Source organism: Podarcis vaucheri (genome assembly GCF_965113315.1).
Source record: "Podarcis vaucheri genome assembly, chromosome: 3".
NCBI lineage: Eukaryota > Metazoa > Chordata > Lepidosauria > Squamata > Lacertidae > Podarcis > Podarcis vaucheri.
Window position 1 is genome coordinate 100,567,930 of NC_138761.1, and position 27,158 is coordinate 100,595,087.

The 27,158-nt window shown below is 44.6% G+C and overlaps 1 protein-coding gene and 1 long non-coding RNA gene across 2 annotated transcripts; both read left to right on the forward strand.

Moving 5' to 3' along the window:
• Positions 1 to 160: 160 nt before the first annotated feature.
• On the forward strand, positions 161 to 27,158 carry SH3YL1 (SH3 and SYLF domain containing 1). The gene is made up of 10 exons (XM_082215635.1): positions 161 to 317; positions 6,434 to 6,544; positions 7,434 to 7,547; positions 10,179 to 10,243; positions 14,692 to 14,804; positions 16,638 to 16,766; positions 17,385 to 17,544; positions 18,370 to 18,430; positions 19,374 to 19,430; positions 26,356 to 27,158. Coding segments are annotated over exons 1-10 (1,008 nt in total). The 5' UTR covers positions 161 to 316; the 3' UTR covers positions 26,553 to 27,158.
• On the forward strand, positions 19,439 to 24,712 carry LOC309528367. Its single transcript, XR_014217714.1, has 2 exons — positions 19,439 to 23,690; positions 24,048 to 24,712. It is a non-coding gene; the product is annotated as an uncharacterized lncRNA (long non-coding RNA).

The window sequence follows — 27,158 nt, forward strand, 5'->3', positions numbered from 1 at the left end:
GAAATCATTTTTTATTTTTTTTCAATTCCCTCTCAGGAGTTAACTCCCCCCGAGCTCTCTTTCGCGGCTTCGATTCCAACGTTAGATAAAGGAAATCAGGCGCGTGGTTTAGACGGCTATCGCGCCTCACGCCCGCCCATGCACCTGCTCCAGGTGAGCAGCAGCAGCAGCAGCTGCCGCCTCTTACAAGGCGGGGTCTTTGGAGTGGAACGCAGGGATAGTTTCTGTCGCGAGTGGTTGGCTGCATTGCTGTAGAAGATACTCCCGAGGCTTTCCCAAGCCCAGGGGTGGGAGTGGATGGCACCTTCCTGGAAGCAGTAAGTATGCTTGCTTGGTGGGGATATGAGGGGGGGGGAATTTGGAAGGTGGTGGGGGAGAGAGGAAATTGAGTTTTGGGAAAAAAGTCTTGCCCATATTTATTCCCCAAGGTTCCCTAGTTCTTCCCTGTCTAGTTCTATAAGTCCAGTTTCCCCCCCCCCCCACATGAGGGGCTTGCAAATCTTTAAAAGAGTGGCTGGGGAAACCTAGCCAGATGCACGGGGTATAAATCATAAATCACTATTTAAAAAGAGTGAAACAAGTCCACTGATAAATTAATAGGACCGCCCTAGTGTAAGTCACTTTTAGAATCACAGACTCGGAGTCTGGTTCTTGTTTTATGTTTGTTTTATGTTTCTTGTTCAGTCAAAAGATGATTGTAATGTGTAATGGTATATTTATATGGAATATAGTCCCATACACACATGCACACACACACACACACACACACACAGACAGGAAGTGGTCCAGAAATCCCAGTCAGGTGGGCAGGGTACTGCATTATTATTATCATAATAATAAATAGGTGCAAACTAGCCAAAATTCCCATTTATGTTGTATTAACATGTGTGTTATTATAGTCCTATTTTTATTCCCAGTTAGATGGGTGGGTTACAAATAATGTTGTTGTTGTTGTTGGACTGAATAGGTGCAAGCTAGCCAAAATCCCCATTTATGTTTTATTAATGTGTGTTATTATATTCCTATTTTTATTCTCAGTCAGATGGGTGGGATACAAATATTATTATTAATATTATTATTGGACACCTCTGCACCGGCCTCTTGTTGAATAGGAGGGACTGCTGGTCTCCTCCCACCTTTCTTACCGATGTAGATCTTTATTCTTCTGCTCGTTCCTGATGGGTAGATCTTCACTCACCCCTTCTTCCCTGGTGGAGGGTGCTGTTTTGTGGCCCACTCAGGTGCCAAAACGTCTTGGGGCAGGCCTGATTCCAGCATCCCATTCTCTCAGTGGCCAGCCCCTAAGACATAAACACAGGACCTCGGTCGCAAAAACCAGCGTTGTTGTACCAAATTTGGCTTTGTTTGGACTTTTTTTGACCATAGGAACGCATTAATTGATTTTCAATGCATTCCTATGGGATTTCGTGCTTCGCAAGACGAAAAATTCGCTAGACGACAAAAATTGCGGAACGAATTAATTTCGTCTTGCGGGGCACCACTGTATTCTAAATCACTGTGCCTGCACTCACTTATTTTCCTCTGCATGTACCTTGGGACCTAGAAGGGTGATGGTGAAGAACTGTTGCTTGGTGAATTTTGGTAATTGTTGTTCTTGGCTGTTAGTTTTAAAAAATTAATACAAATCAATTTATCCTAAGTATCCATCATAAACCTACAAAAGCGAACACGTCTAGCTGTGGTCAGTGTTCTCTCCTTTTCTCTGAAATCTGTGGCTTTGATATTGCAATTCAGAATGTTTCAATGTAAGCCTCTCTTGGAGGCTTTTTGGCTGAAGAGCAGGGCACAAATGGAGTAAGTGAGTAAGTATTGCAGAGTGGTTTACAAACTTTGTTGAGAAGACAGGATATTCCCTCAAACTCCCAGTCTAAGAGAGCAGAGGGAATGTAACAATGTTGACTCCATTGATTAAACTGAAATGTGTGCATTCTGAATACAAATAAGGGCTTTTGCATGTGAAATCCTATTGGCAACACTTGCATCAGTTGCCCTCCCAAAGTATGATATGCAGCCTGCAAGATTAAGAGAACTAAAAGCAGTCAGATACGACATTTCTCATGTCCTTGTTTTCTGCAGAGTAGGTCACTTATATCTTCACTACTTGCTTAAAATGCCTGTGATCTGTTTTCAGATAAAGCTAACCTTGAGTTGGAGTATCATGCAAAGATTTGTTCTGAGGTGCTTGTCTCGTTTTTCCTGACCTCCCATTTTCCTCCAGCACAGGAAACATACTACCTGGGCTTTTTAAATGTTAGTATGCTGTTTTATAATGCTAAAGTTGTATTTCCGCATTCATTTCCCCTTAAATAGGGAGGCCATGCAATTTTATTTATTTATTTCATAAAATATATTTATACTGTATCTTGGTTGTAGAAGAAAACCTCAAAGCAGTTAACAAAAAACAGCTGGAACTGCAGTTTTTAAAATAATCGAGCTCAAAACAAGCCACAGAGCTCAAAACAAGCCTTCTCACCACCATCTACTCTTATCTGACAGAATCCCTGGTTATAATAATTATTGATAATTGTGTAATGTATTTTATTTTGTTTTGTGTATTTTGTTTTGTAATGGTTTCAGCTACACCTAATAATATTTGTATCCATACTAGGCAGTCCATGCAACAAGACCCAAAATAGGCTTTGGTATCTTATTTTAAGCATCTTACTTTGCATTTACAGAACTAAATTAGTGATAGCAAACTACAGTGGTACCTCGGGTTAAGTACTTAATTCGTTCTGGAGGTCTGTACTTAACCCGAAACTGTTCTTAACCTGAAGCACCACTTTAGCTAATGGGGCCTCCTGCTGCTGTCATGCTGTGGGAGCCCAATTTCTGTTCTCATCCTGAAGCAAAGTTCTTAACCTGAAGCACTATTTCTGAGTCTGTAACCTGAAGCGTATGTAACCTGAAGTGTATGTAACCTGAGGTACCACTGTATTCGAAACCTCTAAATACAAACCTCTTCATAGCTTGGATCTCACAAGTATGGGACATCATTCTTAGAGACAAATTAACCATATACAAAAGGGGCATTGCATCCAAAACAAAACAAAAACCCCAGACACTTTCTATAAAGCATGGTGTGCCTTTATTGGCTTGGTAAAATCGGTTGATCATTGTTTCCGTATGTTATATCACATGCAACACTATGGAGCAACACCTTTAGTTGACTGCCTATGTTGGAACAAAAGTGACTGCAGTCTTTAGCTGGTATATATTTTTCTCACTTACCAAGCTCTGCATTCCGCCTTGATAACTGTTTAGCAAATCGATAAAAAGCAATTTAAGAAGAGAAAGCGTATTTTACCAAGTCAGGCCTTTGGCTTTGTCTAACTCAGTATTGTCTACACTGACTAGCAACAGTTGTCAAGGGTTTCAGGAAAGGTTCCCCCCCCCCCCCCCGTTTACCTGGAGATACCAGAAGCTAGGACCACAGCTGTCCTCTGTTGCATATGTGGACACCTGACTGCTACAAAAACATTGTCTGAAAGCTTGAATTACATGAAAGTTTCATGCTTCTTAGCATTGCTTTCCTTTTTGGTTTTGCTTCTCCAAAATATTGCAGTCATCTAATATCTCTGTATCTGTATGCAGCCACTTTAAAAGAGGTAAATTCAAGCAAATATTTTCATTCTCCTCTTCTGCTCAGCTGCTGTCATATTATTTTACCCTTTAGCTTTCATTCAGCAAGATTATCCTGCTTAGTGGGAGGATGGGGAGTTCAGTCTGTGCGTACTTAGAGGCTCATTTCAAGCTGTTTCAAATATGAAGGTAATTTGCCGTGAGATTCATAAAATCCTTCTGATAATGTTTTGTCATTTGGGCTGAAATCCTGTACCCACTTACCCACTGAACTTAACGTGACTTTTTCTGAGTAGTTGTAGGTAGGATTGTTAGATTCCCTAAGGACTTGCCTGAAAAGAGATTCAGGGCTGCATTTCATTACTGTTTTGCCTCTATATATCACTTTGTGTGTCCAATGATAAGGTTGCACCGTTCCCATAGCAAACATAAAACTGAACTTATAACAACTGATTAAAACATGTGCCTTTTGTGTACCTTGTAGGCGATGTTTTAAAAAGGCGGGTATTTACTCAGTACAGTGGTACCTCGGGTCAAGAACTTAATTCGTTCTGGAGGTCTGTTCTTAACCTGAAACTGTTCTTAACCTGAAGCACCACTTTAGCTAATGGGGCCTCCTGCTGCCGCTGCGCCGCTGCTTCATGATTTCTGTTCTCATCCTGAAGCAAAGTTCTTAACCCGAGGTAATATTTCTGGGTTAGCTGAGTCTGTAACCTGAAGCGTATGTAACCCGAGGTACCACTGTACTATGATTGTGGCGTTGTACAGTTTGAAAGTATAATTGGAAATGTAATTAAACTCTGATAACCATGTGCAGCCAGATTTCCAACAAACCATCTTGATGGTGCGCGCTCTCTCTCTATTGCTGATAAGAAAGTTTTGCAAGTCAGGTTTGTTGCTCTGGGGTATAAATTCTTTCCACCTGCTGTGTTCATGTTTTTGTGCAAGACTTCTTGATGACACCCTCCTTCTTCATGAACAAAAGAAGGGAGACCTCAGAGGTACTCAAAGGATAACGTGATTGGCACAGTGCGTTCACAAGACTATCTTCCACCCAATCCTTGCTCCAGATTTAGTTGTACTGAGCAATTTCATTGGAGGGAGTTTTCTCCATTCTTGATATCTCATGCTCTCCTATCTTTCTGGCTCCTTATTTTGGACACAGCTGACCTTGTATCTAATAGCTGTTTGTATATTAATTTTGAGAAATATTTCACCTGAGAAATTATGAGCAGATTAGTTTTGCCATCTGTTATCTTACTGGGTGGATCTTTGTTAACTCATAATATCTTACACAGTATTTGTTTATGGATTGATTACTCCATTGTATAGGGTTGGCAGAGTTTCTCATTTGGATCTAAGTCAGAGGAGTTTAAAAATTCCCCAACTATTTCACATTCTGTGACTGCAATCCTATGCTCAACAGGGCTTCTGTTAATACTTGAAAAATCTTTACCAGCTCTCATGTGCACTGCCTGTATCATCCTGCTACCATCAGTCATTCCTTTTAACTTCTCTTGAGGACTAAAACTAAGACAGATGTTTGCGTTGTATTGATGACAAACTATTCTCTGTGAGGTCACCTCTTTCTCTTCAAATCCCTCCTGCAAAACCTGCCACCTTGGTGAAGTCTTCATTGCTCTTGCATTAGTGAGACTAAAACTAAGCCTTAAATGCATGCAACTTCATGATAGCACACTCTTCCCCTGTGGCCTCTCTGCTGCGTATCTTGTTAGATTGTAAGCTCCTCAAGAAATACTCCTGTCCTTTCCTATGCTGCAAGCACAATACACAATGATGGCACTGTGTTAAATGAATAAAGTTTCTGCAACCATTCCTTAGGTGAAAAGTATTTCAAGGCTACGCCAAAAAATCTAATGGTTCTGCCACCTAAGCTATTCACATATTTACTTTTGCTCCTCAGTAACTTTTAACAACTCAGTAATACAGATAAAATGTTTTAACCTTTATAGCTCAGCCTAAGTGCCCATGCTTTTAAGTGGCTTAATGTTTAATAATACTTAGGTCCAGTGTGGATGGATGAATGGAATGTAAACAATTTGGCTACTAACAATAGGTTTTGTGCTCCATAGGCATCATGGTTTACATTTTTATTCTTGTGACAGCAATGAAGGACAGGTATTTATAAAGCATTGCAAGAGGACCCAAAAGAATATGTTTCCCCCCCCCCCCTTGGGCTAATGGAGATTGCAGTGGAACCTTATTTATTTAAACCATCTTGATATACAGTGAGAGCCTCTACTTTGCAGAGATATTCAACCAACACAGCACTGTTAGTCAGAATTCTAATTACAGACTTCAAGCTTCTTTTAGAAACCTGCCTGTTTTCCTGTTCTGTCATATGCTTGACTCACGTAGGGTTCGATGTCATCATTCTTGAATCAGCTGTGGCATAATCACTCCAAAGCCATCAGCTAGTAAGTCCCTTTGCTGGAACTTATCTGCATTTTAACATTGCCTGCTGCAGCTCTGGGTTGCTCATTGGTGGAATGAAATTGGATCAATTTTTTATTTAGCTTGACACACGCTTCAGAGCTACTGGTGAAAGAATGTGTCATTTCTCCATAGGCTCAATACTCAAAAATAGCAAATTGTACTGTGGAGTGATTCTCCACCATCATGTCTTTATGCTGATAATGGAGGAGATAGTGGTAGCATTATATGGTGTTACTAAGCAAGACATTTGTACCAGATTGTTAGGGATGCAACAAATGTTACCAGCTCTTGGAACTAACAGATGATTCTTACCCCCTTTTGAAATATGCATGTTTTGTTTACAATACTCCTTTATATTTCCCCTCCTTTTCAGTGAATAACCCTATACCTTCCAATTTGAAGTCAGAAGCAAAGAAGGCAGCTAAGATTTTAAGAGAATTTACAGAAATCACTTCTAGAAATGGCCCTGACAAGATCATACCTGGTTAGTAAAAGAGAGTTTTTCATCTTGTTGATCACAACTTCAGTTTGTTTGTTCTTTCTAGAGCTAAGTTTCCCCTCTAGTCTTGTCTTTGTGAGTTCACCTGATGAAAGGCCTGGGATCTGCATTTGGTAACATGAAATGGATTGTGTGCAGATTTTTTCTTTTTTAAAGCCCCTGTTACATTTTGCAATCCCAGCTTTCTATAAACTGTTTCCCGGAAAGAAGCTGGTATCGCAGTCTAGGGAAAAGCAGTGGTCCAAGGCATGTCCTGCAAATTCATTTGCAATGTACAGTCGTACCTTGCACACCCTGAACACCCTGAAACTCAGATGTTTTGGCTCCCGAATGCGGCAAACCCGGAAGTGATTGTTCGGTTTGCGAACGTTCATTTGGAACCTGAACGTCCGACAGGGCTTCCTGCAGCCAATCAGAAACAGTGATTTGGTTTTCAAACATTTTGGTCCCCATAAAATGCCAGTTAAATGGCAATCTGGTTATTCCTTTCCTGCCTCTCTGCTTTTAGTAATCAGCGTCACACACAGAAGGGCAAGCTTCAAAACTAACTTGCCCATTGGTCCCAGATTTGAAAGTGAAACTAAAGTCTTTCCCTCAGACTTCATTGACTTTCTTGATCAAGAGTATCAAAGCAAAATTTTGCCTCAAAGTGTCAAGTCTCTGCATAATAGCTTAATTAAATGAAAAAAGCTCTCCCCCCTAATTCGGAGTGGTTAGGGTTGCCATATGTCCAGGAAATCCTGGACATGTCCTCTTTTTGGTGGCTCAACAACTTTTTCTTTTTTTGCCCAGATTTTACCTCTGGAAATACAGCAACCCTAGTATTGGTTCTTTGCCTCCATAATATCTAACTGTTTAATTTCATTATTTGCAGCCCATGTAATTGCCAAAGCAAAAGGTCTTGCAGTCTTGTCTGTAATCAAAGCTGGGTTTTTGGTAACAGCTCGAGGAGGCAGTGGGATCGTTCTGGCTCGCCTCCCTAACGGAAGTAAGTTTGCCCTTTCCTCCTCTTAAAGCAGTCCAAATGCTTCTGCCTGCAAAAAGAGATGCCGAGAGTTTTTCAAGCTTCAACAGGGCCTGCATGTCCATTGGGATGAAATTGTGAGCTATTCTGAATTGGGCGTATCTGGCAACTACCCTCCCAGCTGAATGTAGAGGATGTTGAGTCTTAGGCCCCCATCACAAACTTCACTACTTTGAAGTATGTGTCTGCTCATCTGATTATCTGGCTGAGTATATTTATGCATTATAAAAATGGGAAGATAGGGGGTAGGCAGAGAAGGTTAGATCATTCTATCAGGGTTTATTCAGTTGTACAAAAAGAAATCTATCTCATGATGTCCAGGAGCGTAATAGTGAAGTTAAAGTACAGAACTGGGTGCTATTCCCTAGACCAGATTTTCCAAGCTGGTGCCCTCCGATATTACTGGAGTCTTAACACACATCTCACTTGCCTCCTTCCAATCAGCACAGTTCGTAGAGCATGTGTCTCTTAATTTCAGGGTCAAGTTCAATGCCCACATTGGGCAAAATATCCCTGCATTACAGGGGGTTGGACTAGATGACCCTTGTGGTCCCTTCCAGCTCTATGATTCTATCTGTTTAGCCCTCTTGGCCAGTTGTCAGGGATAGTGGGAGCTGTAGCCTTAGCAACATAGTACGGGCACCAGGTTGGAAAAGGCTTCTCTGGTCAACAAGCACCTTGACACCCATTCACACAAAGAATCCTCCAGCAAATCAGTTTGTGTGAAGGCCCTCGTTGAAAACAAAAATCCTAAAACTGAGACAGAATTGTCTTGCTGGTGGAGGCATGTTTCAAAGGCACATATCTGTGTCCTTTTGCTGGCAGGCACTGAGCGCTTCCGTAATCTCCGAAGAATAGCTCGCAAACAAATGTTCCCTTTGTCTTGAGTTTATACTTGGTCATAAAAAGCAGCTTGCAGTTTGCTGTTTTGAAAACACTGCGGATTACATAATGGGAGCATTCCTGTACATGAGAGTCCTGTTCGGTTAGTTCCAGTGACTAAAAATGAGCAGCTCCATGTTTCTTTTAGAAGAAGTATATTTACCTGTGGCTCTCCAGATGATAGGCTTCGGTTCCCAGGTCACATAAGCTGTGGTGAGAGAGGATAGGAGTTGTAATCTAACAACATCTAGAGGGGCTACAAGTTCCCTCTTCCTGTAATAGATGCCGTGTGACATCCTTGGAACTGCCTTAAGAACATAAGAAGTTCATCTAGTCCAGCTAGGGCCGGCCTGCCCATGAGGCAAGGCGAGGCAATCGCCTCAGGAGGCAGGATGCCAAGGGGAGTAGGAATGCATCACCTGTTGCCGCAGTTGCAGCAACATCTGTGGTGCTCTCCTTTGAGGCTGGATCTGCTCTGTCATTGGCAGCCCAAATGCCACCTCTGCAACGGCCTCTTGGTGAATAGGAGGGACTGCTGGTCTCCTCCCACCCTTGTTCCCAATTTAGATCTTTATTCCTCTCCTCGCCCCTTCTTCCCTGGTGGAGGGTGCTGTTTTGTGGCCCACAGAGCCCAGGACTTGCTGATCAGAAGGTCGCGGTTCGAATCCCCGCTCAGTCCCTGCTCCTGCCAACCTAGCAGTTCGAAAGCACATCAAAGTGCAAGTAGATAAATAGGTACCATCCGGCGGGAAGGTGCGCTGCTCTGGTTCGCCAGAAGCGGCCTTGTCATGCTGGCCACATGACCCGGAAGCTGTACGCCGGCTCCCTCTGCCAATAAAGCGAGATGAGCGCCGCAACCCCAGAGTCAGTCACGACTGGACCTAATGGTCAGGGGTCCCTTTACCCTTTACCAGGTGCCAAAATGTCTTGGGGCAGGCCTAAGTCCAGAATCCCATTCTCTCAGTGGCCAGTCCCTAAGACATAAACACAGGACCTCAGTCGCAAAAACCAGCATGGACACATTTTATGAAGAATAATAGGACATTAGATAATGAGACAGTAGCATCTCTCGACTTGCCACACTTCCTTCTATTGACACGGCAGATAGTCTGACAATTAGTGGCTGGCAGAAGCTAATGGAGGGTTTGAAAGGAATTTAGTTCCTGTTAAGATTCCCAAACAATAGTTTGTGGCTTGTTTATTTTTCAGTGGTGTATGCAGCACATGATCTGACTTGCCTTACTCGAGCCTTCTAAATTTTAACAAAACTGTCTGGATTTTGTAGTTTCTACAGCTGTGCATGAGATTCAAAACTGGGAGCAAAATAAAACATTTTGAAGAACAGCTTCCAGCTTTCCTCGGCACACTTTGACATAGACTTTTGTATCATGCTTTTCAAAATGACCTACGTATTGTATTACGTACATATTTTGTTTGAACGTTTGAACGTGCAGTCTTTCATTTGTAAGTCAGCATTGGAACAAAAAATTCAGCGTTGTAGAAATGCCTGAACTGTATGAAGCGTTTTACTTCGTAGTTCTTTTTCTTTGTGACTAAAGCGTTGCAGAATGGCATTGGATTATTTGCAAATGAACTTCAAATACGAGAGTCTAATACAGTGGCATCCTCTTTCTCTGTTGCACCTGCCTATCTCATTCAGTTCTACAGTAAAATGTGCCACATCTTCACCATGTGTTTCTGTTTCTCTTCCAGTCTGGTCAGCTCCATCTGCCATCGGGATAGCTGGCCTTGGTGGCGGATTTGAAATCGGAATCGAGGTAAGTTAATGCTGCAATGTTTAGTTAGTTCAGTGTTTCCCAACCGGTGTTCCGCGGCACACTAGTGTGCCGTGAGACACCGGCTGGTGTGCCGTGGGAGGGAGGCGGGCGAGTCGGGCGGCGAGAGGCGGCGGCGGCGAGGATCCGCGTCAAGCCGGGGGCGGCTCCGCGGTGGTGGTGCCGAGCGGCGGGGCAGCGCGCGCAAAAGGGAGGAGCGCGAGACAGCGGAGGAGGAGGAGGCCGGCATGTCCGGGCAGCAGCAGCAACAGCAGCAGCAGCAACTCCCGGCGACGGCTCCTCCTCCGCCCGCTATCGCCGCCACCACCACAACAGCCGCCGCCGCCTCAGCTGCCGCCGTCCCTCAGTCCCTCGCTCTGCTGCCTCCTCCCACCCCGGCAAGGGGAAGGGAAAAAACGTTCACTTTTGTGCGTCCCTCCCGGCGTGACGCTGCGCGCTGACGTCACGGGGCGGGGCTTTAATGGTGGTGTGCCGCGAGATTTTTTTCCGGTAAACAGGTGTGCCGTTGCCCAAAAACGTTTGGGAAACACTGAGTTAGTTGGTTAGAAAACACGCGCACACATTTTGATTGACTCCTAAAACCATGTCTCTAGTTAATTGGGCAGAGTTTTTAAATTATGATGATATATGTAGTAAAAATTACAGATGAGGATCCTGTGTGTGGAAAGGGGCAGAATGGTTCTCTTTCAAGAAAGTGCCTGCTGCAGCAGTTGTATTTATCACACAGTAACACAGAGAGCATGTCTTCCTCCTTTAGGACTGTTTTTTCCCTCTTGCATGCAAACTTAGGCAGATTTGGTACATGATTGACTAAAACTCATATACAGTGGTACCTTTGGTTGAGGTTTCCGTTAGCACCCCAAAAAGTCCGTAACCAGAGCAGTGCTTCTGCGCATGTGTGAAGTGCTATAGAGTGCTTCTGTGCATGCACGAACTGGACAGAATGCTTCTGCGCATGTGCAAACAGCGCAGAACGTTTCTGTGTGTGTGCGGCGAAACCCGGAAGTAAACACTTCTGGGTTTGCCGTGTTCTTAGCCCGAAAAAACACAACATGAAGTGTTCGCAAGAAGAGGTATGTCTGTATGGTTCAATAAGATTTTCTTTATATTGGGCAAGAGTTCTTTTTAAAGCATTCATATTTGCATTCACATTTATGATACAGTCGTACCTTGGTTTTCAAACAGCCTAGTTCTCAAACGTTTTGGCTCCCGAATGCCGCAACCCTGGAAGTGACTGTTCTGGTTTGCAAACTATTTTTGGAAACCGAACATCCTGCAGCCTATCAGAAGCTGTGCTTTGGTTTCTGAACGTTTTGGGAGTCAATCAGACTTTCGGAACGGATTCCGTTCGACTTCCAAGGTATGACTGTACATCTTTATGGTAGCCAGACTGCAAGAGGCTCTGTTGTAGTCAGGAATGGAGATCCCATGCACTTCCAGATGTTGGATTTGCAACTCCCATCAGTTTCAGCTAGCATAGCCAATGCTTAGGAATGATTGGAGTTGTAGCCTGGATAGCTCCATTGGTTAGAGCATGGTGTTGATAATTCCCCAGGTTACAAGTTTGATCTCCATATGGGGACAGGTGCATGTTCCTGCATTGCAGGGGATTGGGTTGGATGATTCTCAGGGTCCCTTCCAACTCTCCAGTCTACGATTCTGTGAACATCTACAGCAGTGTTTCCCAAACGTCGATCTCCAAATGGGGCTACAGTTTCCACTCACCACTGGTCTTGCTAACTAGGGGTGATGGGAGTTGTAGTCTAAAAACAGCTCAAGACGAAAGTTGGGAAGCGATGCAGCCTTACTCAACCTGTGGGTCCCCAGATGTTGTTGAACTACAACTCCCATCACCCCTAGCTAGCAAGGCCAGAGCTCAAGGATGATGGGAGTTGTAGTCCAACAACATCTGGGGACCCACAGGTTGAGAGCCACTGAGCTAGAGGGCCAAAGTCCTGTGATACGGTAGCTTAGCAGGGACTTTTGTATCCCATCCTGTGTCTTTCAAGTGTTAGTGATGGAAGACAAAAAAGAGCTTGCTTGCCTATCTGCTACATTCATTTGCCAAACTAAAGCACAGCTATAATGCTTTTCCTTGAGAATTACGTCCAGAGAGGAAACTTGAACAGGAAGCATGCCATTTGTTTGCTTTTCTATAAAGTAAGTAAAGCGCTGCCCACTCCTGATGATGGATAACTGGCATGGCTACGGAGCCCTGAGATGCTGCCAGCGAGTGTTGCATAACCTTGATCTCTTCTGTGCATGCTTTGTTGACTGCCAACCAGTTCTTGCCCAAGCAGGTAAAAAAACAACAACAACTAGAGCAGAGGGTTGTGCAGCTAAATCCTACTTGGAGTAGACCTGTTGAAAATAATGAACCCAAGTCCACTAACTTCAGTGGGTCTACTCTGAATAGTACTAGCGGTGAATACCGCCTGTTGTCGCTAGCCAAAAGAAATCTAAGCAGAACCCTGGTGGTGTGGTTGGTGTAGTAGCTGATCCATTCTTGCAGCTGCCCATTCTGTTGAAAGCTACTTTAACTTGGAAGGAAGTTGGAAGCAGCTGCCATGTGAGGGTGCAGCCCCAGAAGTCAAACTGGAAAGCCAGCTTCCTTCCTCCCACCTACTTGTCTATGAGTTGGGAGCAATGCAGCTACCTGTGTTGTACAGCAGGCATAACTAGGGCAAAACAATTGCCACTTGGACGTCCAATGACACTTCACCAAGGACTGGCCCAATGATCGTGGTCTGGATTGTCACCCTCCCCGGTAACGGGAAATGATGAAATGTCAAGAAGCTGGTGTGGAGAGTTTTCTCAGCCTAATGTTCTCCCCTCCCCCCCAGCGGTGCAGCAAGCCAATTTGGCGCCTGGGGCAGCGCACGTGCCCTGTGTCCAGGGGCGGGGCCAGCTATCTGCAGGGTGGGGCCAGCCAGGGCAGGACGCTTTGCGAGGCCTCTGCAGAGTCTGCCAGCCTCCTCCCACTCAGCCGCCCTACAGCTGAGAGGGATGCGGTGGGCAGATTGTTTGGAGCAAAGCGGAGCCGGCGGATGCCCAAGCCACCTCATCACTCCCAGGAGAGATGTGTGGCTCAGGCGCGCTGCAGGCCCCACAGTGAGTGCCGCCCGGCATTTTGTCACCCCCCCTCAGTAGTGACACCCAGGGCAGCCCGCCGTTACTGCACCCTCCTTCCTCCGCCCCTGCTCCCCACCCCACCCCAAAATAATTACATCCTGATTTTCTTTCATTCTACAGCAAGTCACCCTGGTTGCTTCCCTTCACTCAAACAAATGCTACATTTCTTAGGCATTGTTTGAAAACAGTGCACTCAATTCAGTTCTGGTTGTGCCAACACGAGTCAAGGTGACAAAGGGATGCTTTCAGAACGAACATCTGTATTCCAGTTCTTTCCTAAGGGCTTGTTTACATTTTTGCTCCTTCTGAGATGACAGCTACTTAACTCCCTTCAGTCTCCCATATGATCAAGGGGTTTATCAAGCTAAATGAGGGGAAGAGCACTTAAAAAAACCCCCAAAAAGCATAGTGTGGTTCACCCACACCCAAGTTTGGGGGCTTGAGCATGACTTGAAAGCAATTTATCCAGATCCCACTGGTTTTGGCAGCAGCAAAAAAGAAGAAGGTGGCGTGGAGTATACCCAGTTTGATCATTTGATGAGCAGTGGCTGGGCAATAACTCCCCGCTCATGAGCTGATCTGTTTGGATAGCTCAGAAGAAGGTGACTGTGGTGCCCTGTGTACACATGCAAGAATGTATTAAACAGTTGCCTATTTAAAATAAAGAGCGGGTGGCGCTGTGGGTTAAACCACAGAGCCTAGGACTTGCCGATCAGAAGGTCGGCGGTTCGAATCCCCGCGACGGGGTAAGCTCCCATTGCTCGGTCCCTGCTCCTGCCAACCTAGCAGTTCAAAAGCACATCAAAGTACAAGTAGATAAATAGGTACCGCTCCGGCGGGAAGGTGAACGGCGTTTCCGTGCGTTGCTCTGGTTCGCCAGAAGTGGCTTAGTCATGCTGGCCACATGACCTGGAAGCTGTACGCTGGCTCCCTCGGCCAGTAAAGCGAGATGAGTGCCGCAACCCCAGAGTCGGCCACGACTGGACCTAATGGTCAGGGGTCCCTTTACCTTTTACCTTTATTTAAAATAAAAATCCACCAATGGGGTGATGGGCAACCTGCAGGCTGTCCTTCCACCTCTTTCAGTGTGCCCTGGTCAGACAAATAAATAGCTACCTTCAGTTCTTATTCCCCAGGATAAACATTCACCAGGATTACTAAATTTGTTGGTTCAGCTTGTAGTCTTTCGATGGGGCCTCTTTTTCTGTGTCATCCTGCTTGTAGGCAAATGAAACAATTTGAGTTCTTTCCTTCTGGAAATAGATTCAACATTCTGCTTTTTAATTTTCTCTCTCCAGGTGTCAGACCTTGTGGTAATACTGAACCATGAGAGAGCTGTTGAAGCTTTTGCAAAAGGTGGCAATCTTACTCTGGGAGGAAATTTTACAGTAGCAATTGGGCCTTTGGGGAGGTGAGTGTCACTGAAATGCTAAAGGATACTGAGCTCTCAAAAGCTGTTACCGTACAGCTTTATTTATCTTCAGTAAGCTGAAAACGGTGTTATTGATCCTCCAATAAGAGTGGAGTTGAGGGAAAGCCTCGAGGGACTTGTTCTAGTTCATGGTGCCTTGAGGAGTCAGCTGTCTGAATGTTTGTTTCCTCATATCAAAACCAGTCTCTGGAGACCGCCTACTGGCAGAGTGGCAGGAAGATTTTAGCAGGGCTTTTCTCCAAGTCAGTTAACACAAAACATCAGCACGTCAGGAACAGCACTAAGCGCTCCTGACAATAATGGGTGCTGTGCAAGGAAGCCTTTGGGCCAGATCCTGTAGATTGTTGTTTTACACCCACTTATGTGACTCATGTCTCTGATTTCCACTTCCTTTCTTTCCCTTTAGTTCCAAAAAAAGAGAATTCAAAGGGATACATGGGCACGCTTTCTCTAGGGTGGAGTTTCCCAAACCTGGGTCTCTGGCTGTTTTGGGGACTACAATTCCCATCATCCCTGACCACTGGGCCTGCTAGTTTAGGGATGATGGGAGTTGTAGTCCCAAAACAGCTGGAGATCCTTCAGGTCTTTCTTCCCTGGCTCCTAAGCAAAGAGAGGGGACACGCACTCTGTTTAGCAAGAGTTGTTTCATGGGGATTGCACTGTTTTGCAGAATCCCTAAAGATTCTTAATAGCACTACGTGGTTTATTCTTATATAGAGCAGTTGACTTACTATTACCACCAAGGAGTGGGGCACCACTGGCAGTTCAGTTCCAAAATGTGGAAATGCAAACACACACACACACAAACTCAAGTAGTGGTGAAATGTGGAAACGTATCCCAAGCTGAGAACAGATCATGAGATGAGATAGCTCAGATAGAGGATGAGACTCTCAGTCTCAGTTCAAGCCCTTTGTTGGGCAAAAAGATTCCTGCATTGCAGGGAGTTAGACTGGATGACCCACGTGGTCCCTTCCAACTCTCCCAAGTCTATGATTCTGGGGTTATAGGAGGAATTCTATGTTGCACTAAGGCAATTGTTCCATTGGAGCAATCATTTCAGCTTGGCAGACAGAACAGTTGCCTCTCTCTTTCTTCCAGCTCCACCCTAATAATAATAATAATAATAATAATAATAATAATTTATTTATTTATATCCTGCCCTCCCCAGCCAGAGCTGGGCTCAGAGCAGCTAACAACAATAAAAGAAACACAGCATTCTAAAATCAATTCAAAATCAAATGGCAACCACTGAGCCAGAGTTCTGCGAGGATCACCAAAGGAGGGGGTCAGACTGTGCCTTGGCCAAAGGCCTGGTGGAACAGCTCTGTCTTGCAGGCCCTGCGGAAAGATGTCAAGTCCCGCAGGGCCCTAGTCTCTTGTGACAGAGCGTTCCACCAGATCGGGGCCACAGCCGAAAAAGCCCTGGCTCTGGTTGAGGCCAGCCTAACCTCTCTGTGGCCAAGGAACCTCCAAGATGTTTTTGTTTGAAGACTGTAAGGTCTTCCGTGGGACATACCAGGAGAGGCAGTCCCGTAGGTACAAGGGTCCTAGGCCGTATAGGGCTTTAAAGGTTAAAACCAGCACCTTAAACCTGATCCTGTACTCCACCGGGAGCCAGTGCAGCTGGTATAGCACCGGGTGAATGTGATCCCGTGGCAAGGACCCCATAAGGTCCTTGGGGATTCTCCTGCCCCACCCCCACTCCGAAGAGAAGGGGAAGCCCCATTGCACAAGCGCAAGTCCTCGCACAGGGCTTCCGTTGATGAGACTCCTGAGCTGGATCCCACCCTCTGCTTTTTCCTCCCACTTAGAAATCTCGAAGGTGACGTTGCCTTGAGAAGCTCTGCCGCTGTCTATACGTACTGCAAATCTCGAGGGCTGTTTGCCGGGGTGTCATTAGAAGGAAGCTGCTTAATTGAAAGGAAGGAGACGAACGGCAAGTAAGTAGCTGGGCAGTTGAGATCATTCTTCTCAAAATTTAGCTCCTTTTGTCAGAACACTGTGACAGGGCAGGGTATACATTTATGAAATAATATAATTGGAGTTGTAGTGGCTAGAGTGTCTGATTGAGACAGGGCAGACCCATGTTCAAATTCCCACCCGTCCAGGGAGCTCGCCCTAACCTTGGGCGGGTCATGATCTCTCTCTAACCTTACCACACAAGGTCTTTGTGAGGATAAAATAGAGGGAGGAGGAACTGTGGACTCTCCCTGATCCTGCCAACCTAGCAGTTCGAAAGCACCTCAAAGTGCAAGTAGATAAATAGGCGGGAAGGTAAACGGTGTTTCCGTGCGCTGCTCTGGTTCGCCAGAAGCGGCTTAGTCATGCTGGCCACATGACCCGGAAGCTGTATGCCGGCTCCCTTGGCCAATAAAGCGAGATGAGCGCCGCAACCCCAGAGTCGGTCACGACTGGACCTAATGGTCAGGGGTCCCTTTACCTTTACTGCTAGTAGGCAGTCCTCAACTTCAAGACGGTTGCCTACCCCTGGTGAGGGTACTGCATGAAATCCCTCTTCTCCGCCTAGCAGGCTAAACATGAAACACATCTTTCCCCAGGTTCTACGGTCGGGACATCCGTGCTAGTGCCATTTTGTACGGTGACATCCCTCCTCCTCCTCTGGCGCAGGACCTCTATGACATCCTCGAGTCTTTCACTCTGCAGTATGAAACTCAGGAGGGGAGAAGCTGGACGGCAGTAACAAGGGAACCCAAGAAGGTGTGGAGCAGGCTCATGCGAAATCTGCTTGGCTCTACAGTGGTGCCTCGGGATAAGAACTTACCGTATTTTTTGCACCATAACACTCACTTTTTTCCTCCTAGAAAGTAAGGGGAAATGTCTGTGCGTGTTATGGAGGGAATGCCTATGGGTGGCATGCCTACGGATTTTCCTCCTCTAAAAACTACGTGCGTGTTATGGTCGGGTGCATGTTATAGAGTGAAAAATACAGTAATTCGTTCTGGAGGTCTTTTCTTAACCTGAAGCACCACTTTAGCTAATGGGGCCTCCCGCTGCCGCCGCGCGATTTCTTTTCTCATCCTGAAGCAAAGTTCTTAATCCGAGGTACTATTTCTGGGTTAGTGGAGTCTGTAACCCGAAGCGTTTGTAACCCAAGGTACCGCTGTGTATCAGAAGAGCCAAGAACAAGGCGCCCTTGCCCTTGCAATATAGTGGGGAAGAACCCTTGCCCTTGCAATAGTGGGGGGCATGGGGGGAGGGCTAAAGACAAAAAGTGTGGCGGAGGGGGGCAATGGAGACAATTCTCGCTATGGCATCCCAGCCACATGCAAGCTGGTGGTTTCTTCACATGCGAGGGGCAATTGCACAGTTCAGGACCACTTTTCCAGCCAGGTGCGGGCATTTGAAGAGCAACGCACAACAATTACGGCACTGCTTTGAGCCGAATGGTTCGGCGTATGAGTGCTTCAGTCAACATGGAAGGTGTGTTTTTTAAAAAAGAAATAGTCTCACAACCTTTGAGTTTCTTGCACTTGTAACAGAAGGTAAAAAATATTGACATCTCTCTTCCCCCTCCCCTGCCAGGTTAACGAGCAACCGTCAAAGCGACAATCACGCAGGACTCCGGCGCAAACCACACCGGAAGGTATTGTATAACTATCAGCTTTATCTTTTTGCAGTAAACAACCCCCCCCCCCGAAACATTCTGATTTTGTGTGCCCTGGGATCTGTTTTTCTCCATAAATTGGTAAGTTTCTTGGCTGCCGGCATGAGATGTGTGCGTGATTCTGTGTATGTGGAGAAGTCTTGTATAGGTAGGATTTTGCCTTGTTCTTGGGTTGTCTCATTGTTGCATCACCTGCCACCTGTACCTAAAGAGCTCTTCTGTCCATGGCGCATTCCTTGTTTACTTCAAAGAGGGGAGGGTTGGGGAGGCATAGCTGTATATAAAGGGGTATACATAGGGGAAAGGGCCACGCTGCTGAACGCTGGCACTTCAACCCTGATCTTATGCAGGTCTTCTCAGAGGTACCATATTTTTCCATGTATGAGACAAGCTTTTTTATATTATAGAAAAATGTTAATAATTGGGGGTCATCTTATACATGGATAGTGCAGAGGTGAGACGTGTGATTGTTGACAGCCACGAGCAGGAGATTCAGTGGTGATTGGTCGGGTGATTGTTGGCATTGGCAAGGCGTGGTGCTAATTTGCTGCTGCAACGGCAATTGTGCAGATGATTTCTGACTGCATCAAGGTGTGGTAGTGATTGGCTGCTGCAATTTTGCGGTCAATTGGTGAGCGGGCAGACAACTCTGGGCAATCCCCCCTGTTTCCTTAATTTGGGGTCCCCAAAAATTGGGGTCGTCTTATACACGGGTGTGTGTTATACACGGAAAAATACGGTGTTGTTTTCACTATTATTATGATTTTTTTGGTCATTATTTGTTCTCTCTTGGTCTGCTTAATTATGACTGTCATTTCTGGAAAAAGCAACTATAGCTTCATGATAATCAAACTGAGATTGTTAAAGAAGATATTAAATGGCCACATTAAACTAATAAAATACATTCTGAATTCCTCTGCAGCTGTAAGAACACCGACTAGACTTTACCCTGAACTTCCCAGCTATTCTGCCGCAGTGGGTGAGTGTTGATATTGTTATAATATCATTCATCATCAATGTCAAAGTAGCATTTGAGAATTCACAAAATCTCTTGATGAGACTGAATCTTGATCCTTAACAATCCAAATTGGGCCACTACTCCTTGAAAGTATGTCTCCTCCTTGAAAGTATGCATGAGTTTCCATCTCTCCTTATTTTGGTTCCGATTTTGGTTCAGATGTTTAGGGAGAAATTAATTTACAGTGTACCTAACATGGCTTGAATAAAGCTTACAAGACTTAGCTTTTGTAGGCCAGCTCCAAGAAACAGGCTAATGTAATGTTGTGTTCACTTCTTGTCGTTGAAAGGTCCTGCATCCAAAAAAAGATAAATTCTTTGCACTGGGTTTTGTTAGCTCACCGATCAAGCCACACCAAATTAAGCAATCGTGGTTCTTGCTAGTACTTGTTAGGAAGACACTTGAACATTATCCCATTAGTGTTAATGCTCCAAGGGAGATTATCTCCACTTTTGCAGATCTGAGTGAGGAATGGCTGTGTGTGCATGTGCATGGCTAGTTCCCGAATGTCTATACATTCTGAGGCAAAATAGGACTTCACCACATGGAACAGGCTCCTACCCTGCAATGGTAATGTGGTAAAGGTAAAGGGACCCCTGACCATTAGGTCCAGTCGTGGACGACTCTGGGGTTGCGGTGCTCATCTCACTTTATTGGCCAAGGGAGCCGGCATACAGCTTCTGGGTCATGTGGCCAGCATGACTAAGCCGCTTCTGGCGAACCAGAGCAGCACACAGAAATGCCGTTTACCTTCCCGCCAGAGTGGTACCTATTTATCTACTTGCACTTTGATGTGCTTTCAAACTGCTAGGTGGGCAGGAGGAGGGACCGAGCAACGGGAGCTCACCCCGTCATGGGGATTCGAACTGCCGACCTTCTGATCGGCAAGCCCTAGGCTCTGGTTTAACCCACAGCGCCACCCACGTCCCCATGGTAATGTGGTAGTTTGTCCTAAAACAGAAGAACAAGAAGAGTCTGCTGAAGCAAGCCAATGGCTCATTCTGTTCTCACACCAGATGCCCATGGGATGACCACAAGCAGGGCACTAGCACTCTGCCCACCTGCAATTCCCAGCGACTGGTATTCAGAGACATACTGCCTCTTAGCAGTGAAGGCACAACTTAACTATTGTGGCTAGTAGCCATTGATAGCCCTTTACTGATCCTCTTTTTAAGCCATCCAAAATGGCGCCCATCACTGCCTCCCATGGGACCGAGTTCCATAGTTTGACTGCACACTGCGCAAAAAAGTACTTTTTAAACTGTCCTTTAATCTTTCAACTTTCAGCTTTGTTGCTGTTCATGAGTTCCAGTGCTATGAAAGAGCGAGAGAAAACTTTTCTCCATTTGCTTTCTTCACGCCGTGCATAATTTTTTATAAATTTCTATCATGTCGCCTCTTACTTGACTTATTTTTTAAAAAAGCCAGATGCTGCAATCTTTCCTCATACTGGAGTTGCTCCACCCCCTTTCCTTTTTAAATTTTTTTTGCCTTTTCCTGAAACTTTCTTAACAGTCTATAACCTTTTTGAGTTGAGGCAAGCAGAACTGTATTCCGAAGGCGATTGCACCATGGATTTGTATACGACATCAGCTTTTCAGTTACTTTCCTAATAGTCCCTAGCATGGAATTTGCTATTTGGGCTGCAGTCATACATGCATGTATACTAGGAATTAAGAACCACTGAACACCATGGGGCCTACTTATGAGTAAACATGGATAAGACTGCATTCCAATGCCTTGCTGCACATAGCATGGCATATCTCGGGAGAAAATTGAAACCATTGATTGTTTTCTCAAGAGACTTCAGAAAAGATTATTGTAGATGGCGAGATAGCACCACTTAGGAGTGAAATGAATATTTGACTATTTCTTTGGTAACAGAAATAATAATGAGCATGCATGTAAACCGTTTGCATGTGTAATGGCTGGTTGTTGTTAACTCAAGACTAAAGCAAGACTTGAAGTATTTTTTCTTTTTAAGCAGGGAAGGGAGATGTCTGCAATGGCAGCAAGAGCCTAGGCTGAGTTGCAGTGTGTAACGGTCTCTACAGAGAAACCTTTAGCAGATTATAAACTGTAAAAAGCAGCAAATGAGATCAGGGTTAACTAATGGATATTTGTATGAACAGATCTTTAAGCAAGAGAATAATGTGTTTCTGTAAATTCGTAAGCCATGGTGACGTATGAGACTTTGGAAACATTAGAGTGAATTCTCTCTCCCTTTTAAAAGGTTTAAGGCAGCATAGTCCTATTTTTGTGGTTCTCTTTCTCTAGTCAGGCTTGTAGCTTACTTCCATCTAAAATAAACATCCATCTAGCAGCTTACCTCCCTCTGTTGTTATAAACTGTCTTAATGCTCATCATTAAACAGGAAATCCCAGGAAACAATTCCTATTTTTTGAAATTGCTCTGCTATTATAATATTATTTCTGGCACTTTTGTGCCATCATTTTAAATTGAACTTCTTTTTTTGGCTTATACTGTCATGAAACGAGAAAAAAAGAGAGAGAGAGAGAGAGAATACTATGTGGAATTCTGATTGTATGGGGGGGGGGACTCCATCTCCTGCTGCTGAGCCAGCTGATTACAAAGGCACATAAAGATTGAGGTCAGTGCATGCTAGGACTAGAAAATTGAGGTCTTTGTTTTATGTGTGTTTTGGGTCAATGCCATTTTGTTAAAAACTTAACTTGAGTAATAGGCAGCCACTAAGAGCGTCTACCTTTTTAGTATCCTTAACATGGCAACTATGCCATTTTCACAGAGGAAACAAATAATATTTAGTGTACAATGGAGGTTTTTTGGCAGTAATTAAAGGCTGAATTCTTTTTTAAAAAAGTTAAGCCTTCTCCATCCAATAGCACCCCAGGCTTGAGGCAAGGAACAAAGGCATATAATTCATTTTGCTTTTTGGAAAGAACTTGTAAGAAGAATCAATCTATACAAAATCCAGTTGTATTTAGTTTCTCCAGGCTATAATAGGCACATGGATTTTAAACAGGGCATGTCGTAGGAACAGAGAGAGCCTGGTTTTTATAGGGCTAGCTTCTTAACCAAATGAATCGTGCTACCAAAGTAGAAAGCCACTGGGTCTCCTGATGTCAATCTGAAATGTGCCATTGAAATGCAGACTCAAAGTAGGAGACTCGGATCAGATGCGTGGCAGAGCACACTGCCTTGACAAATGGTGCAAAAAACATCTGTCTCCCCTAATGTCTTCATTTTCTTCCTCTGCCTTTTTGAGAAACAATCCTAATTTTAGTTTCAAAACTTGATTCTATACCTTGGTATCTAACAGAGTGGTGGATAATTAACTGCCCATAAGCAAGCTTTTGCAATCTGGGAGACTTGGTCGAATAGCCCCTTGTTGCAGGCTATTATTGTGGAGCGAATATCCTGTGGGAGATGATCTGAGCATTATATTACCACCCCTACAACCTTCCCCCCAGCCCTCTGACGGAGGGGGAAGCGTGATTAGAGATTATGACAGATCGGTTATGGCAGACGCTGTAAGACTTTCCCAGTACAGACAGCAATAAAAAAATGATACTTTTGTATATGAATTGGATTAATAGCCATGGAGTTGCCAGGTCACCGTTGCTGGCCGTTTAAATCTCTCTCCCAACATCTGTTTCATAAGAGGGTAAAGGGAGAGAAATGTGGTCTTTGACAAAGCTTATGTTTTGGGTTTACTATAGGTCACTTCTCAATGTAAGCAGGCTTTATCAGCATTTGTTGTAGTGTTGCGTGTGGCGCAGGAAAATGTCTGTGGCATGCATAGGCGCCTCGGAACACCGTTTTCCCTAAATAATGTTGCATTGCTTGATACAGAGGCAAAGTGTTCTTACCAAAGCTGGATGAGTAATAATGGATAGAGAAAGGGCACCTCTCACGTCTAGTTCTTGACTCTCACAATCATTTCTTAGTAAATAAATGCATGAAGATGTGCTAAACTGAGCCAATCCATTGTGCAGAGCAAGCCACAAAAATTTAGGCATGTCTCCTTAATAGAAACTGCGGAATGGGTAAATGGCAATGTTGGTGCTTTGAGCCTCTCCCTTAATAATAGATGCCTTTCCCCCCAAACTAGTTAGTGCGAATTTTGCTTCTTTCGCAACCGTACCCCTTCTCTGCAATGCTTCTCCCTAAGTCATGTGCAATCTTGCCCTACTGCAGAGCTGCATTAAAAGAGTAATCTACAAGAGTGTAAGGGTAAAGGTACCCCTGACCGTTAGGTCCAGTCGCAGACGACTCTGGGGTTGCGGCGCTCATCTCACTCTATAGGTCGAGGGAGCCGGCGTTTGTCCGCAGACAGCTTCCAGGTCATGTGGCCAGCATGACTAAGCCACTTCTGGCGAAACCAAAGCAGCGCACAGAAACGCCGTTTACCTTCCCACTGGAGTGGTACCTATTTATCTACTTGCATTTTGAGGTGCTTTCAAACTGTTAGGTGGGCAGGAGCTGGGACTGAACAACGGGAGCTCACCCCGTCACGGGGATTCGAACCGCTGACCTTCCGATCGGCAAGCCCTAGACTCTGTGGTTTAGACCACAGCGCTACCCGCAACGGGCAAGCAAATGATGGTGTACGCGTCTTTCTCAGGAAACAGTGGGCCTTTAAAGCTCTGGGTAGCTCTCTGTTTTGTAAGTGCAGGGCTCTCTTTGAATTCAGCAGTAGTTGCAAAAACCTGGTAACTATCTCCACCTTTGATGGAAGTGAAGTAAAATATGAAAACTCTCCCCTATGTTGTTTCATGAAGGGGTGTCCATGAATACCTGTGGGATAGTACAGCTGTCTCCCCCCCCCTTTCTCACACACTTACACATACATGGATGCAAGGAAGCCTGTGTGCCTGCACACAAACGGACCACACAGTTTCTCCAGCTCCGCCCCTGCATGTCTAATGGACATGGTTGAGAACCTGCACAATCATGGTTCCTGGTTGCATGGGAAATTCTCTCTCTGCCTTGGCTCCCACTGCATGAGGAACGTGAACTCAGATGATAGTCGCCCCCCCCCCTTCTCAACAGCTTTAATGCTCACATTGGTGTGGTTGCCTCTGGTTGGCCACTGTGAAAAGAGAGTGCTGGACCTTGGCATCATTCAGCAGGGCTTTTTTGTATGGATCCAAGCCCAGAAATCGGATTTTCCCACAAAGTGCCCAAGGCAGCAAACAGAGCAACAGTCATTTAGGATTGCCACATAACACAACAAGCTGATCTGCTGGGCTTCCCGCTCCTGCAAAACTAAGCTACAAGTGGCTTAATGTTGAACGGATAGCCATTCTTGAGCAAGCACCTTTGCCAGTTTCCCAAGATAAAAATTGGCTAGATGTGTTGAAGGCCTCCCCCCCCCCCCCAGTTCACAGGAACTTTCTCAGTAGCAAACATCTTCCTCCATTCTACATGGATATAGCATAACAAAAACACAAGACAAGATTATCATCAAATGTTTGGTCTACGAGTTTGCTATTAACAGATGAACAGGGCTCAATAGCGTTTTCGTCATTTGAGTGTAGCACTGTAGCTCCATCTTGTGTAGATGGAGCATTTTCTTAATCTTTTTGAAATACAGTTGCAATGTAACAACTTACGTAACAACTACATGGCCTTGTTTCCCACAAGCCTTCCTTAAAATACTCTAAAGGCAAACAAATCGTTGTTGGGTATTTTCAAAAGGCTGGAATTCTGCCAACAAGAGTTGTCCAGAGATGCTGCTTTTGTAAATTTCTTAAATATAAACAGATGCCACACACAACCAGCTATAGGTTTACCAACTCTAGTTTGGAACTGAAGGTGCACAATTCTTTGGCTAATTTGCCCTGTAAGTTTGCAGTGTTTTATTTAGTTTTTGCCTTCACTCTGGCTTCCTCAACTGTAAGGTAAAATGTGTGTAAGCTCTCGTATGAGCGAAATGGGTTGAATATCTTCTCTCCTGCAAGCTGTGAAGAAAACCTCACAGCTTACTTGCACACCAATTAAAAAATATTTTGGTTATGCTTGAGCTGGTAGATAGCTCAGATCTAAGTTCCTGCAGGACTTTAGATTTCAACTTTCTAGTGCTTCAGTGTGGTTTTCTGGGGTTGTTTTTTTTTACTGTTTAGCACCTTTTGCCTGCAACACAAGTAGGAACTGCCCAAACCATTCAACGCCAACATTTTTCTCTATTAGATGTTGAGTCTACCAATAGGAGGTGCCTTGAATATTTTGTTCACAGGAAGTATTTTGATAGACTAATGTTGCTAGATCTTGAGAATGCAAGAAGAGTCTTATAGTGTTGGTTCAGACCAAAGGTCCCCCTTGCCCAGAAATAGCCAGCCAAATACAAGAAGGGATTGAAGAAAATGGGCCGCCATCCTCTTTTAGTAGTTGTTCAGATAGCAAGTTATGGATTGGTTGCCTATCGCATTCCATGGCCTCTGAACACTTTATCTCTCTCCATCTCTGTAAACTGTATTTGTGTCTTATGCAATATGTATTGAAATTTTACGAAACTCAACAGATCTTGGATGTGTACCTCTAACAACATAGTAAGATCTGTGTAGACCTTCCCCCATATCTTACTCTGTGCCACATTCCCCTTTTCTCCCTCCCCTCAGTTGCTCCAATCTTCAACATATTATACATGCTGAGTAGACCGTCCTTTGTACAATGAAGTTGGACCAGAAGGCTTGGAGTAGAATCATGCATGAAAACGCTTGACTTCCTGTTTAACTCGCAACAGGATTTAGTCTTGAAGTGGTTTGGGGTGATTTATGTTGTACTTTGTGGCAGCTCACTTGTTGTCAAGGCAAGCTGGACTTCAGCACTCTGTGAAATTTATTGTTCAAGATGAAACCCAGGTCCTGAACTGTCGTCTTCTTCTACTTCTTCTGTTTCTTAGGAAACTCAAAGGCCACCAGTCCTACATTCGTTACAGCGCTATATCCGTTTGAAGGACAGCAGCCAGGCGACTTGACTTTCAACGCGGGCGATAGGATCAAGATCACGACGAAAACAGATTCACAGTTTGATTGGTGGGAAGGAAGTTTGCAAGGCAGGACTGGCATTTTCCCTGCTAATTATGTGACCATGAATTAAAGCACATTCAGGTGGCCTTGCCCTTTTTGTCTTAACTACTTGCTCTTAAATATGCAACAAAAAATTAATACTTACAAATATTTGGCTTGATCCAGTTGCGTGTTGGCCAAAGCAGAGAAATGCCATAGGGAGCCCTGTTTACCTGTCCTTGTCCTTCCCCTCCCAGGTGTACATGCAGATATTGCAGAGAATGAGAGAATTGTGTGTGCCATCTCTGTTGCCCATTGATGCACCTTGGAAGGGCTAGGCTGTGGATAAGGGAGGTGCACATGGGCTTCTCATTCCTTTCAGTGCTTCACTGTCCTGCCTTACCCTCTGGTTCTGTTGAGCCTTATTCAGCTTCTCCTTGTGAGCGGGCGTGTGCCTTCTTTCTGCGGGATCAAGCCCTATATTTTTTACAGATTTTGTTTTTAATTTAATATTTTCAGAAAAAATGTGTTTTAATATATTTTTTTTGTAACTTATTTGTAAATGGGTGAAATCATGGAGCCTAATCGCAACGAGCTGCATCAGGGATGCTAGACTGAATGTTGTGTGCTTTGTATTTAACACTTGTCATTAATAATGTCGAATGAAATCTTTAAATAAAAATCTTGCCAATTGGAA